Source organism: Chelon labrosus (genome assembly GCF_963514085.1).
Source record: "Chelon labrosus genome assembly, chromosome: 9".
In the NCBI taxonomy this organism is placed as follows: Eukaryota; Metazoa; Chordata; class Actinopteri; order Mugiliformes; family Mugilidae; genus Chelon; species Chelon labrosus.
This window is the reverse complement of record NC_140359.1, coordinates 20630424-20645996: the sequence shown is the minus strand read 5'-3', so window position 1 is coordinate 20645996 and position 15573 is coordinate 20630424. Positions and strand designations below refer to the sequence as shown.

The 15573-nt window shown below is 41.4% G+C and overlaps 1 protein-coding gene across 3 annotated transcripts; it reads left to right on the top strand.

Annotated features, from left to right (window-relative positions):
- The first annotated feature begins 991 nt into the window (after positions 1 to 991).
- On the top strand, positions 992 to 15401 carry ark2cb (arkadia (RNF111) C-terminal like ring finger ubiquitin ligase 2Cb). 3 transcript variants are annotated; one of them, XM_084551372.1, is made up of 8 exons: positions 992 to 2127; positions 5884 to 6214; positions 6365 to 6493; positions 7637 to 7766; positions 7937 to 8041; positions 8367 to 8462; positions 8964 to 9067; positions 11535 to 15401. In XM_084551372.1, the coding sequence occupies exons 1-8, from the start codon at positions 2067 to 2069 to the stop codon at positions 11650 to 11652; spliced, it is 1074 nt and encodes a 357-aa protein (XP_084407498.1). In that variant the 5' UTR covers positions 992 to 2066; the 3' UTR covers positions 11653 to 15401. The 3 variants fall into 3 exon arrangements, with proteins under 3 accessions (XP_084407498.1, XP_084407499.1, XP_084407497.1); XM_084551373.1 differs by having other exon boundaries at positions 6362 to 6493; positions 8370 to 8462; XM_084551371.1 differs by having other exon boundaries at positions 6362 to 6493.
- Positions 15402 to 15573: the final 172 nt, after the last annotated feature.

Sequence of the window (15573 nt, the reverse complement as noted above, 5' to 3'; positions counted from 1 at the left end):
TTGAATTTGATTGTACAAGTGTTTCTAATAAAGTGGTCAGGGAGTGCATGTAAAGAAACATTAAATAGTCCACTGTAATTACTTAAAAAGTGATTATAGGAACAAAAACACTGTGGCTATGTTTTCTGTTTTTGATAACATACCCAAAACAAATGCAGCAGTGTTTCATATTAAGATTGTACAAATTTAAAAAGTCTAAATATATTTTTATGTGGTAATATTTTGCTGAGACCTCCTGGTTATTTTACATCAGAGATTAATAGAGATTTGAATGGGATACGTGTATCTATAAGTCATATACATACAATACAATGTAGGTATTTTGATTTAGTAGACACATTTGTCCTAAACAATGATAGTAAGCTGATTATACAGTATGGACAAGGTGGACAGCTGTCTCTCTTATTAACAGAGAAAAACATCTACAAGGAACAGAAGAAAATATGAAAGACAGCGTTGGTTGCTGAGTGGGTGACTCACCTGAAAATGTTTTTAGTGGAACAGCTTTTGAGAGAAAACAATAAAGCATCCTATTTTGAATGGAGTCTTTGGGATTACAGTTAAAATGCTTGTGTGGTTTAGGTTATGTTTATAAATCAGACACTACATGCATCAGGGAAATGTCTGGAAGTCATCAACAGGCACAACTGCACCATATCAGAAAAATATTTTCAATTTTATGCATACATTACGAGCAAGTCTGTAAAAGATGTTTTTTTTTCTTTGGTGCTCTGAGAAAATTAACTGGCAGCTGTTTTGATATCCAATTATTTGTTAAAGACATTTTAAGAAAAACCCATTCTCTGAAAAGAGTGGATGTGCATCTTTTTATTTGATTCTAAATTGAATATCTTTACTTTGTCGGGGCTCTCTTGGTCTCAGATTTTGATGGATAAAATGTCTGTTCCTAGTGCCGATCTTGAATCCAGCCTAAATCAGTTTCTGTGCTACAAATAAACTACAGCTCCTTCATTTGCGTCAATTAGTGTAAATACTGTATTTCAGAAAATATTGTCAATTCAGAATGCAGAGGTTGTCATGAGCAAAATGTGTGATATTGTACCCCCTTTACATTCCCCTAAAGCCCCCTAACAGCTGTCAGGGAGCCTTGTATGGCTGCCCACTGCTGTAAGTGTGCCAACACTTGAAGAAAACACTGTTTTGCTGTGTACACAGTTTATTGTTTCTGTGGTAGCCTACTTGTATCCGACTACAAACACCGTAACAGGCCAGTCTTTTTTTCACTGGAAGCTAGCTATATAAAACTACAACCTGACACCCAACTTGATAAGACCTGACATGCTTCACATCACATCAAGTTAAGATGGCTTCAACTCATATGTTTGTTTCACCTGTTCATTTTTAAACAGACAAGGACATCAACAGTCTCGATGAAGACTATGCAGCTTGTCTGTATTGTGACATTCACCTTTAAATAGTGCATAATATCATTCAGAATGGGGCTGCCAGCCACCATTTAAAACACACTGGCAGATTCACCACTTGGAGAATTATGCGCTCGAGTTGCATCATGGGAAATGTAGTATTAAGCTCAATTGGAGCTTGAGCCGATAAATAGTCATTAGCGTCTGGTGCTTTGATTTTGACTATTATTATTTGTTTTAAAAAAATCAACTCTCCTGTAAGTACTATAACTTAATGGCTGTGCGATATTAAATCACTGGAGTGTCTCTTTAATTACGGGGTTTTATCAGTTCAGTTCAACAGATTTGTTCTTATATGTTTCTGTCCCAAATATCGAACAACGTCCTGTATTGTGTTAAAATCCTTAATGAACTGACAAGGCCGAATAGGTTAACCTAGAGAGACCTTCATTTTTGCTATGCAGCGTCGCAACATCGCCCTCTTTTGCTCCGGACAACAAATGACATGTCTGCTTTTGTCAACGACAACCAGGCGAGTCAGACAGTCGTTTGGTTTGGTTTGCATGTAGTGTTAGCCAAGCCAGCCAGCAACAACCAGCCGCCTGAATGTAGATCCGCATGGGCTGCTACTACTCTGTCTCTCCAAATAACCCAGCGGAATCATAAAATAAGGATCCCAGGATGGTGTTAGTGCATGTCGGATATCTGGTTCTTCCCGTATTCGGCTCAGTAAGAAACAGAGGTACGGTATTACTATTCATATCGATCCAAAACATGTGCCCTGTTTATCTTAATATTCACTGCAGCTGTTGGCTAGCTAGCGCGAGCTTAGCCGTTGGGGTTAGCTCCCGTTAGCTAGCTTAAAAAAAAAAAAAAAAATTAACGGTCAAATTATTCGCGAAACTTTCGGCAACGCGACAGTGGCTTTGTTTGTACTCGTCGCACATCGACACAATCCGCCGATTGGTGTAGTTTTCCCGGTGTAATTGCGCTTAATTTTAAACGAAAAAAAACCGTCGCTTACAGATTAGCAAAACTGTCTCGTTGGCTCTGGCTATGTCTTGGAACGGAAACATTTCTCACAAAGGCCACATGCACGGGGCGTACAGTCAAAAAAAAAACAAAACAAAAAAAAACACTTGCACAAGCGTTTAATGTGCATTTTATTTGTGCATTTATTTTTTTTAAATGCACACTACGATGCATTGATGTTTTCATAAAGGCTGTGGTGTATTTGAACCGTTTAAAAAAAAAACACCGCAAAATAGACGTAGCCTTTCCAGGCAGTCCGCTTATCTGTGCCTGGATGATGTCATTTGAAGATCATCTGCTACAGCCAGCGCTTGACGTTTTTTCTTGTCTTTTATTAAATAATTCTTCTTTTTTGTTTTTTGTTTTTCTTCCCACCGCGATTTCACTAATTATTATCCGTGTCAATTGGCCCATGTGTTAATCGATGCACGGGAGAGCTTGTGGATGTCCGAAGTACGTGTCGCCTTTTTCCTTTTATTTGCTAATTGGCAATTCAGCAGCTGTTTTGTCTGAGGCTGCCGAATTGCACACACAACAAAAAAAAAAAAAAAGAAAAGACAAGAGTATGCGGTCAGAGTTAAACAATGATAAAGCTACAGTGTTTCATTAATTTCATAACAGTGGCATCAGTGATTTCATTGTGCTTTTATTTCTGTTCTTATTTCCCTGTTTCATAGTATGGAGGCTGGCTCTACATTCTGCATTTATCAGATCTTTGTCGTCCCCCCCATTGTGTAGCTAATGATCATCTGCTGCTGTGTGGTGTGGCGTGGCCTCTGCCTGTTCTCTGCATTTAGCTGTATTGTGAATCCCTTCTTCATTTCCTCTTTCCATCAGAAGACGACATTGGTATTAAAAAAAAAGCACCCCTCCTTCCCCCCCTCCCAAGATGTATTCAGACTTTCCATGTTAAGCGGACTAAAACAATAGCTAACACCTAGAACAGAGCACCTTTTTGTCTTTTTTTCTGTCAAATTGCTGTAGCACTGAGTAAAAAAACAAAAAAACATTTTTTATAGCTCCTTTTCTAGATATCAGTTGAATGTCATTGTGTACCTCCCATCCAGTCTTGATAGACAACATGCTGTAAATTCCTGTAAAGTGGATACATTTTGCATGATCTCAAATACTGCACTGCATTGTTGAACACCAGAATTTGGCTCATCTTCCTTCTCTTCACTCAAGGTGCAATGTACACGATCAAAGTGACCTAAGAATCCCAAAAAAAAAAAGAAAGAAAGAGCATGCGAATTGGGACCCGCGTGCATTTCATCATTTGTATCGCTTAAAACTCAACATTTCAGCAAACGCTGTCCATGTGATCACTTGTAATGACTGAACGTACACTGCACCTGCGCACAACAACCCGCCATAACTGTCTCCATTTTTTTGTGTAATCCTTTTGTTCCCTTTTTGCAAATTTCAAGCTTTGAATCACACTGAATTGTTTGGGCCGTTTGCCCCCCCCCCCTCCCCTTACAAGCAAATGAAACTCTAAACATTGAAGTAGGAAAACATGCTCACTGGTGGTTCATCACTTCCCAATTTACCCCACTAACAGAAGACCAAAATGCTATCCATTTCACAGGGATGCCTATTTTTCCTGCACTGCTAAAAAGATCCTCTATTAGTAATAACGTCTTTATTGTTTGGTTGTGGTCTCTCTTTACCTTTTGTTCTGGTTAATAGTACTTTCAATGCATGGTCACATTTATGATTCATAATTTTTTGTTTATGTTTTTTCTACATTGACTAGTGAAAATCCAATGTAATCTTTCTGTAGTAAAGATGTACCCTGCTGTACTGAAATCATGTGCTGTAGCCAACACGTCTGCTCATTGGATGCCGCTTTTGTTCTTTTTAACCCTATATGGAGCATGGTGGGCCTTGCCTTCAGTCTATGTTGTTTATTTTTGTTGCATGGATTTATACTATTATTACAAAAAAACAAGAAAAAAAAACACAAAATCCACATATACTAATATTTTTCAATAAAGAATATAGTGTTTTTCCTAACCTTCAGTGTGCTTCTTGCTGATTTCCATTTATTGTCCTCCCTCTCCCCTGTCCCCTACCTGCCCCCCCTCCCCTCCCCTCCCCTCCACCCCCCAACCACCCACCTCCTCTCCCGCTGTGACAAAGATAGACGATTTCCACGCTTCCTCCATCACAGAGCCTGAATGAGTCTATCTGCTGTCATTCATGGTGATCGTTCTTCACTGAGATGCTTGAAAACGCAGTGTGCAACTTACAGTCTAGACTTCAACCTTTGACCCCGCGGCGGCAAGGTCACCTCTTTTTTCTGCCCCGACGACGCTGACGAACTGTCAAGCTGGAAATTCTTCCGTAAAGTCGTGCTGCTTTTCTTTCCTGGCTGTGGTTAAAGCCGCACTGCGTTCTTCAAGCGTACTCCTAGTAAATGCAATGTAGACTTTTGCCTATTTCCTCATGATTTTTCCAAAAAAAAAAAAAAGAAGGAAAAAAAATTCCACTGTTTAGATCAGAAGCCATCATCGTATTTTTACACTGTCAAAGTTTGCATCTTGTTTAAAACTGCTCAACTTTAATGTCCAAACTGCAAACTTCACACATAGCAGAGCATAATAAATCGAATCCCGCTCTGCTGGAGGCCTGCTGTGACCTCTTTTGGCAGAGACTTCCTCCAAAGTTTCTAATCAAAGCCAAATTTGTCATTGCAAATTCTCAGCTGTTCCATAATCCAAAAGGTCCTTTTTAAGCTTAAGCATGGTATTAAAACCATATTGCACCACAGCACAAGCTAGCCTGTCTTTTTCTGCCTGTAGAGTCTCGACAGCAGTCTGTTCGCCGCGGCTGCCAAATAGCTGTGGTTGGAGCGAGTTAAAAAACATTTGAGCTATTTCCTCTCAGCTCGTAAATGTTCATATGGGAGAAGAATAGTGGAGCTGCACTAGATGTTTAAGACACAAGGATGAGGTAGATTTCAGTGAAGCGAGCACATAATGTGAACTTACGGTCTCGCCTTTTAGATGAAAGGAAGCATTCTTTAAGCTTGTATAGAAAGAGACTGAAGTGATTTAATGTATTTCTCACAGGCAGCAAGGTAACAATGGCTTATCCCTGAGTGCAGAATTTACAAGATCTGAGCTACATTGAAGACCGTCCGTGTACAGATAAGAGGTCATCTTTTCTGATCCAGTTTCTTTGTCAATCGGAAGACCAGGAGTCAATCCAAGACTCGGGATATTCAGTTTAAGAAATGAGAGCTCATGCTTTGCGTGCAGCGCCAAAAAGGGGTTTCATTGTCATGGTATTTGTGGTAACCATCATTTTCCACCCCCACAGAAGTATTTTTCACCCTAGGTAAGAGGTAGGGCTTCATTAACATGCTATATCACACACACAGTGACACCACATTTCACCCACAATTAATTCCAGCTAATCTCTCCCCTCAGGTGTCTTGACAACTTCTCCTTCTCCTCCGCAGGATCCCATTTCAACCGGCAACAGCAACAACAGCAGCAGCAGCACAGCCATGCTACCTCTTGCCGGCACTTCCAGTTAGGTCCTCAGGCCCCGCTGACCATGGACTTCCCCATGCCCCACCCAGGGCAGCCACAGTCAGGCATTAACCCCCACCTGGCCCCTCCCGGCCACCAGCATGGCCCTCCACTCCACCCGCCCCTCAACCCCCTGCCCGCTCCCCAGTTCCAGGACATCCCCGCCCCTCCCTTCCTACCTCAGGCATTACACCAGCAATACCTCCTCCAGCAGCAGATCCTCGAGGCCCAGCACCGACACATCCTGCCACCCTCCAGGTACCCACACAGCTTTACAGCGCAAGAAAGAAAAACAAATAGATGTTTCTCATGGCTCAGGCTGATTGTTGGTGATTACAGGGGTTTTTTATGTGACACAGTCTTTTCTGCACAGGATGTTTTCAAATGCTTGGTTGTTTGTATTAGTAGACGCACCCCAGAGAGAGTTCCTCACCAGCCCCACAGACTGCGGCCCGGCTATGAGTTTGCTCCCCCTCTCCATGTCCCTCCTCAGCCTGTGGTGCAGCAGCCCCGTTACCTGGCTGAGGGCACAGACTGGTAAGGGTAACCACGTTTGTCTCTGATTATACGCTGATCAGCCACAACATTAAAACCACTGACGGGAGAAGTAAGTAACATTGACTCATCTTGCGACAATATAATGTTCGGCTGGGAAACTTTTGGATCTGGAATTTGTGTGGATGTTACGTAGACGTGTACCACACACCTAGACCAGACCACCAAACCCATAGCAATGACACTCCTTGATGGCAGCAGCCATCCCCAGCAGGATGTAGCCTGCCACAGGCACACACACAAAAACGGGTTAGGAACAACTAAACAAAACATGAAGAACAGCACAACCCGATCAAGTATCTGTGGGATGCACAGATAAGACCTTAAGTAACCCTAACCTCCACTAACAACATCCTGTTGTTACAATCAGAAGGCCCATGTCCATTCTCTGATCAGTCTGTTTTTGGAGATCTACACAATACTAGGAAGGTGGTCATAATGTTATACCTGATCGGTGTACAGTAGAGCCACAGTGCCAAACAGTTAAACTGATTTATTTTTGTTAGAAGAGTACATCATCATGTTGTTAATGTAGGTTTTATACTAACGAATGTGCTAAATTATATAAAACAATGTATTGTGAAAGATAATTTCGACCAAAGATTGCAGTTTTTCTGCACCAGATCATCTTATTCCAGTCCAGATGAATAATTTCAGATACATTTGATCTTTAGGATAAACCATAAACCAGAGCAGATTAACTGAGGCTGAGTAAAGTAACACCAAGTCATGGACAGGTTATGAAGGAGACCGCAGCCCTGTCAGATAAACTCAAAAATCCCTTCAGCAGCACCAGCACCATCTTTCAACAGGTTATCCAGTAATTTTAACTATATAGTCCAACATTTTTCCAATAAACTTCAGCTATTTGAACTGTTCCTTACAGTCAGCAGACTAACTCAACCATTACACTTGACTTTATTCAGATGTTGCAGCTGACTGAATATGATGATTTAAAATTTAAATTGCAATATTTTTCAGTTTTGTGCTGCTATTCCAAACTCTGTCCTTTACCTGCGAGCATCTGCAACAGTACCACTACCCATACCCTCTTTTACTTCCAGAAAAGAAGTAAGTTCTAGTTATGTGCCACTGGCTTATTTGTTTTTTTCTTTTTCTGTCCAGGGATCTAAGTGTAGATGCTGGGCTGCCCCCACACCAGTATCACATCCATCCGCTGCCGCAGCACTATCAGCACTACTTGACCTCTCCTCGGATGCACCACTTCCCTAGAAACAATGCCTCAACGCAAGTGGTGAGCCCCCTCTGCCTCCGCACAATCCATCACGTCTGACTCGATGAACTCTCCTCTCAGTTTCTGAGATTAATCTCGATACCCGGCAGCGCGAGATGACCTGTGTCCCCCGTTCCCTCTGATTTCTGCTGCAGAGCTGACGCTAGCTCCTTTTATCTGTCATCTCCTAGGTTGTCCATGAGATCAGAAACTACCCATATCCCCAGTTGCACTTGCTGGCTCTGCAGAGTCTCAACCCCTCCCGCCACGCATCTGCGGTTAGAGAGAGCTATGAGGTTTGTGCGGCTACTTCTTCCTCCCTCTCCTCAGCAGACACACCAGTCTACACTAATTTATCAGTGTTTTCTCTGTGACCAATGCTCTGGACAGGCCTGAATGTGTAACTGATTTTCCTTTTTCCAATTACTCTCGGTTCCAGATGCCTCAAATGGTCCTGCCGTCTTTAATCTCATGATATTCGTTTCCATTTGAGCAAGACGCAGTTGTTTTCTCAGCTGCTCTTTTCTGTTCCTTGAAGCACCCGTTTCATTACATTAGTGTGTTTTATTGGGTTTATTTGCGACTGTATAGCAAAATTAATATGATGTTATTTTGTCAAAGGAGCTTCTGCAGTTGGAAGACAGACTGGGCAGCGTAAACCGTGGAGCGGTCCAAACTACAATCGAGAGATTCACTTTCCCTCATAAGTACAAAAAGGTAAGGCTGGAGACTTTACCTTCTAGCCAGTTACAAATATTCTTTTGATGTCGTCTGATACAGACGAAGCACTGGGCAGGAAATAAGCCGAGTGAAATGTGAAAGAAGGGAATAGAGACGGGTCAAAAGGATCAATGAGCGAGGACCAAAGTGGAAAAGGAGGTCTGGACTCCCACAGTAGTTCAAAGGTCAAACTAATTTCCCTGAGCAGATTAGCGAGACGGGGCCGCAGTGTGCACAGTTCAAGGCGAGGGATGACTCATCCAGCTGTCTGCAGATATGTGCGTGGAATGAATTTTAAGAAACGTCTACGCCGAAATATGACCCAAATACTCTGCAAACAGTGTCAGATTATTTGGTACGTTATAAGAGAGGAGAAGTAATTGAGTCATTTCCATTTAATGTCTATTTTTTGACAGATATGATTAGGTGACTCAGAGACACCCGTGGCATGAACGCGATGCACATTAATAATTACCATCATGTGGTTAATCCCTGCAGAGAATACCCCAGGACCTGAAGATGTGTCTGGATGATGAGGAGCTGGACACTGATGAAAAGTGCACCATCTGTCTGTCAATGCTGGAGGATGGAGAGGATGTCAGGTATCGTCTTTTGCTCTTTTTTTTGTGCTTGTTCAAAGCAGGAAATGCTGCCTTTGTAGAACATAAAACTCTGTGCACAATGTTGTCTACTCGTGGGTTGTACGTGTGTTTTATCTGCACTAAACAGCTGATAGTTTGGCAGTGTAGTCCTGTTTATCAGTCTTTAGCTCAGGTGGGAACATCCCAGCAACTATTTTGGTGATTCCCGACACTTCTTCTTGCATCACATGTGTTTTTTTGGAAATTTGGTTCGGACATTTACGTTCCCCTCAGGATAAACCGAGCTCATATGTAGCTATTTCCACTTGCAGTGCCTTTCCGGGTCCTGCCTGGTGAGCTTTTACTCCTTAAAATCCTCGCTGCATGTCTCATTTGTCCATGATATTTGTTTTTACATCCAGCCTCTACAATGCCAGGACCACAGCTGTTTGAGTTCTCACCAGACTCAACACTTTCCCAGCTGATTAGACCTCAGGGAAACTGATTTATACATATATATTCACAAGGCTCTCCTGTCAAATGGATAAACTGTCCCAGTGTCTAAACAGTTTTTAACCCTAAATTGGTTCTGCTGCCTAAGTTCAAAGCATCAGGTCTGGAAATCCTATCACAGGATTTCTTCCAGCACCTCATCTCGACAATACCGCCCGAAGGCAACATTAGCATTTCACTAAATCTTGTGATGCGGGTCCAGTGTTGTGATCTGTCTAAGTGGCAAAGTGACAGAGCGAGTTATTTCGAGCTCTGAAAGAAAAGGGAAGCACAAATAAACAGTAGGTGAGTCAGAGAAGCAGATGGAGCAGTGGAGTATTGTGTTTAAACTGACACACATACAGTCCCCGCTTGAATGTGCTGCTTTTGTCGCTTTGGCTCTGTTCACACTCGGTATTCAAATACGTCTTGGGCGATTTCACAAATCTCCGAATACGACTAACGCACCTAAAATCACAGACATCCTTCTCATAACAGCTCGGATGTGAATTTTTAGCAGCAGTCTCGGTTTCTCCAGATAAAATCAAACGTGAGCAGTGAAGCGAAATTAGATCTCAAGAGGTCACTTGAGACGCATTCAGGTGTCAAATGTGAACCACAGTCGGAAAACTGGATCTATTTTAGACACGATCTGGATGCCGTGTGGGACAGGAGCCATGAATCACATGAGCTGAGGAACAGCAGTTGTTTCAGCCAACTCTTTAAAACCCACTTCTTTTGGGGATGACTTGGTTTACTGACATAATATACGAATAAAATACACAGTGCCACTTTTTTTTTTTTTGTGCCCTGCGGAATTGGCTCGGCTCTGCCTCAAAACAAAAGCGGATTTTCAGAGAAGTCCTGAAAGTAGACAAAGAGAACTCAATCCAACTAACGATATAGAAATATTCTACCTGTATATTTGTTTATTCATGAAAGTGAGTCAATATTACATATCAAGTGAGGTGCAAAAGTAAGTGCACCTCTAGGATTACAATTTCAAGGTCCAATTAGAGTCGACCTGTTCTGAAGGGTTTCCAATTAACATAATCAGACTCGGTTACTGTTCAGTGCTCAGTGTTGTTAAAAAAAATCTGCAATTTGTCACAGTCTGGTCTTCACGACACATGACTCGGACAAAGGAGCTTTCTGAAAAAGAGTTGTTGTTCATCATCAGGCTGGAAAAGGAAACAGAATCAGAACCTCTAAAGAGTTTGGAATTCACAAATCCACAGTCAGACGGATTGGGAACAAACAGAGGAGGTTTAAGACGACTGTTACCCTCCGCAGGAGTGGTCCAGCAACAAAGATCACTCCATTATAGTCAGAGAGGTCACAAAGGAACCCAGGGTAACTTCTAAGAAATTAAAGACCTTTTTTCTCATAATGCTAATGTTAATTTTCGTGAATTAACCATCAAGAGAACACTGAACAGTGACGGTGTGCATAGACACTGCTCTCCAAAAAGGAACATTTCTGCCTGTCTGCAGTTCGATCAACATCATGTGGACAAGCCAGAAGACGGATGAGACCAAAGTAGAATTGTTAATATCTGTTAATAGTTTTTAAATATTCAAATTAGTTTAACTTTCATTTACTAGTTGATGAAAGAAGTGAAATATGAAGCTGAAGAAGCTGCAGCCTATGACCGTTTGGTATATTTGGCTGCATGACACAGATCAAGATGCAAAAGAACAAAATATTCAAAGCCTATGACTGAATATTATCTAGCGTTGAATTATTAAATGTAGAAAATTAGATTATATTGTAATATTTTGCAAAATTATAGCTTTCCAGTAAAAATGGCTTAACTAAGATTTGGTGATTATTTCAGATAAACGTTTAAATACCTCCTGGATTAAAAACAAAAAATGAGGGGGTTGGGGCGGGCAGAGCATTTTGGAGATGTGTTTTTTTTTTCTAGGCAGCTTTGAAATGTGAAGTACTCCGTTTCAAAATCCTGACTATTGTCTCTTCTGTCTCTCTTCTTTAGGAGATTACCCTGCATGCACCTCTTTCACCAGGCGTGTGTGGACCAGTGGCTGGCCACCAGCAGGAAATGCCCCATCTGTAGAGTGGACATTGAAACCCAACTGACCCCCGACAGTTGATAGCTCCTGTTGACGCCTGCAGCTTGGGATCTGGTCTTGTTAATTCTCCATTGCCTCCCTCCGGGGTGGTGGCGGGGGGAGGGAAAGCTCTGCCAAACACCCCCTCTTCCCCTCTGCATCACTCAACGAGCCTGCCTTCTGAGACAGCCCGTGACAGAGGGATCAACAAAGCACACTCACCTACAACACAACGAGGGGACGGGGGTTGACGCACAGGAAAAGGTTGGCTGCAAACGAAGGTCGCTTGAATGGACTTAGCTGGATGTAAAAGGTAGGAGCGGATGCGTATGGACAGATGTGCTGAGGCTTCACACGACTCCGTTCAGATTGTGCACCCTGTGTACATTTCTCCATACAGCCACAGAGAGAGAGAGAGAGATAGAGGACGCTCTGACCTCCAACCTCCCCAGCTCAGTGTGGTGTATTAAGGCCATTTCTCTGCCACTATATCCAAACCCTTTCCTCCAGGCCTGTGAAAAATCCTTTAAGCTGCACTCTGCCCAAGCCCTCAGCACATCTGTACAGAACATTATCAAATGATTAGCATGAGGTTGTTTGGTGTGAACTCTTGTAGCTGAACGCTTGTGGTGTAATGGAGTATAGTACTGAATAAGTATTTACAGAGTAACAGTGTTGTGTAGCAAGCAAAAAGCCTTTTGAGAAATATGTTTGTGAAAAATAAAACCTACGGAGAGGGCGAACACAGCTCTGACAGTAAGAATATCCAGCGCGTTAAATCATAGGCAACAAGAGAAAGAGATAGTTGTGTTTAAAAAAAGAAAAAAGAAAACAACAAAAAAAAAAAAAAGGCCAAAAATCCCTCTTTCTTGTCTAACATGGTTTTGGATTTCCAGTTAGTAGATGCCATCAGAGTTGATGCTAAACCCGCTAACTGCAGGCATGGCTTCCAGTGATCTGTGTAGTGTCGTAGTCGGGCCTCTATAATCTAGAGCAGAGGCCTCAGATGTGCATGCTGTATGGCAGGCTTGGGCTGTGTCGTTAATATTGTGGAGCAGTAGAAACAGGGACTGTGTCTGTGCATGTGAACAGTATATTATGACTCTGATGATCCCACTCATTCATAGAGGAGGGCAAGAATGCACCTAATACCCCCCCCTCCACCACGTCCCCCCCACCCCCCCCACCACCAACCCTCTCATCCCGAGTAGACCAAAGTTGCCCTTAGACACCGATCTCAGACCGGCGTTTGCGTTTCTCTCCTAATAGTTGTGGTTAGGATTCAAAGAGCTAGCGCCAAGCGACGATCGGTGTCTAACGGCAGCTCCTCTCTGTGGCCTCGCTCATAGCATGGTCGTGATCACGAGAGGCCGGCATGGGCTTGAGGATGCAGTGCCTGAGTCTTGCCATCAGAGTGAATAGAACCTGACATTTGTATTACCTATTACCAGAACCTTATTGCCTATCGAACAAGCACATGTGATTTCTATATACAGTGAATCGCCTCTGTTGTGTTACCGGCTCCTTTCATTTCAATCTGAGTTGCTCCCACTGTTTGATTCAATTCAAAAGACTGTGTCTGGTGTTACAGGGACAATACAAACTAGTTTGCCTGTGATATGTGCTAGAATGTGTATGATTGTCCCACCCCCCTACCCAACCCCCACCTCTCTCCCCCATGGTAGTCGTGTATGGTATTGCTAGAACAACTGTGACGCGTTCAGTGATAGAAGCTCTTTTCTCTATATCATGCATGAACCATGTTGGCGTAGTTCACTTGAAGGAGGGTGAAAGGGAGAAAAAGCCATCCATTTGAAAAATACCAAACAATTGTTCTTAACATTAATTTTATTTCGATTGTCTTTTTTCTGCCATTTCTTTTCTTCTTCTTTTATTTTAATTCCTGTACTTTTTTTTGCTCACATGCCAATTTGGACATGGTACTAATATGCCGAGTCCTTGTCCATTTTAACCATAGTGAAGAAAAAGCTGCAATGCTGCAAAAAACATATTTATTGTTGTTCTAATGTAGCTTGTGTTTTGTAAATGCACTATAATATGGAGTTGCCTGATTTTATTTTATGTTTTTTTTTTTTTTTTTTTTTTTTGGGTTTGGTTTGGTGGTGTGGGTTCTTCTTGTCTTAGATTTTGTGTTTCTATTCAGTTCAAGTATTTTCATGCTTCCTTGTGTATTATTATCGGAGGGTAACTTGACTGTTTGTGTTGCGTTTTTTATTTTTATTTTATGTATGAAAACCTCCATCCAAAAAACTACAGATGGATGAAAATGGAGGTTTGCTAGTTCACATAGAATGCTGTGATTAAAGATGCCTTAAGTATTTAACAATCATTATTTATTACTAACTGTAGCTAGCTAGCTATTGTGGTGGAATATTTAATGTCTCTATCTCATAACTTTGCAATTTAATCAATATATTTATTTAAAATAACACAAAATATTAAAAAAAAAGAATACCTCATTATGCATTGGTCGGTGGGGATGCTTCTGCATGCCGTCTGTGTTTTCTTTTTCAAAGGAGGAAAAAAAAAAGAGAGAGAGAGAGAAACTTGTTGAAAAATCGACTGGGGGGGGTGTTTCCCAACACGTTTTCTTGCCAGCATGGTGCTGTTGATCTGGATTACATTCCATTCATGTCATCTCTTGATTTTTACCTTTAAACCTTTTTGCTTTTTAAAATCTCATCCCTGCTTTGATCCGAAGCAGACGTTAGGGTACAACCCAAGTTTGTCTTAGCTTGCTTTTGTTGCGCGCGGTACTGCTTTGCTCTTTATAATCAGTCATATTTGATTTTTTTATTTTATTTTATGACATTATTTGATTTCGACCGCGTTAATCACATTCATCATATCTGGATCTCAATTTAGTGCTTATTGTTTTGGAACCCACATAACAAGCTGTATTACTTGTTCTTATGTATTGCTGGCGGTCGCTTTGTGTGGGATTTTGGGACGTATCTAACATGCTAACTTGAGCCATTGATCTTATCGAGCAAACTTCTGGTGTACTGTGGTTATACAATATAGATGTTTTACACCTGGGTATAATAAGCTAACTACGTTTTCGGTGTGCATTTCTTATTAATACTCTACTAATCCTGCAAATTATTATAACATGTATTGGATTGGAATGACGCTGGCTGGTCTTACTATTATTATTTCATTTCGTGCTCTCACTGGCCTTACCCCATGCCCTCCACAGTGTACCCCATAACTCCAGAGCAAACTGGACAGTAGCCATAGTATTAACTCAAGCTGATGAACCGGAATGAACAGTAGAACTTAAAGCACAAGCTTTTTAATGCATGTCCTTCTCAGGTTTTCCTATGTGTATGTGGGAGTAGCTCTGTAGATGTGTTTAATATGATGCTGTACCTTCTTGAATATTTCAGATGTTTCTTTGCTGCTGAAAAAAATGTTGATTATTAACCTGCCAGTGAAAAAGGGAAGTGGCCATCTTTGTACAACACACTGCTGTTTTGCTGTAACCGCGCAATGTTTTATGATCTTGAGTATTTTATAGAAAAGTAGAAGTATGTATCAATAATATGAAAGCAATAGCTAAATCATAATGAAGAATAACATGATCAGTGAATATTGTGGAAAATCTTTAGATTCACTCTGGGTGGATTTTGTACTGTATTTATTACTAATGATGATGCAAAAAGTTGCATAGCTTAACCCAAACTGTTCTGTCTCTTTTTTATTTATTGTCTTGTATATGATCTTTTTGTATGTGTTTTTCAAATAAACTGCCTAAAATGCTGAGAACACATGTCATTTGTGGTGTTATTTGGCATCCTGTTACTTTAAAAAATAATCTCTGAGAGCCGCGCCGCTGATTCGATTCCAACTTGTGCCACTGTCTGCATAAAGGCCAGAAAAAAAACTGCTGAAGACTTAGTTAAAGAACTGTCAATAACTTAAAATGTATATGTTCTGCTG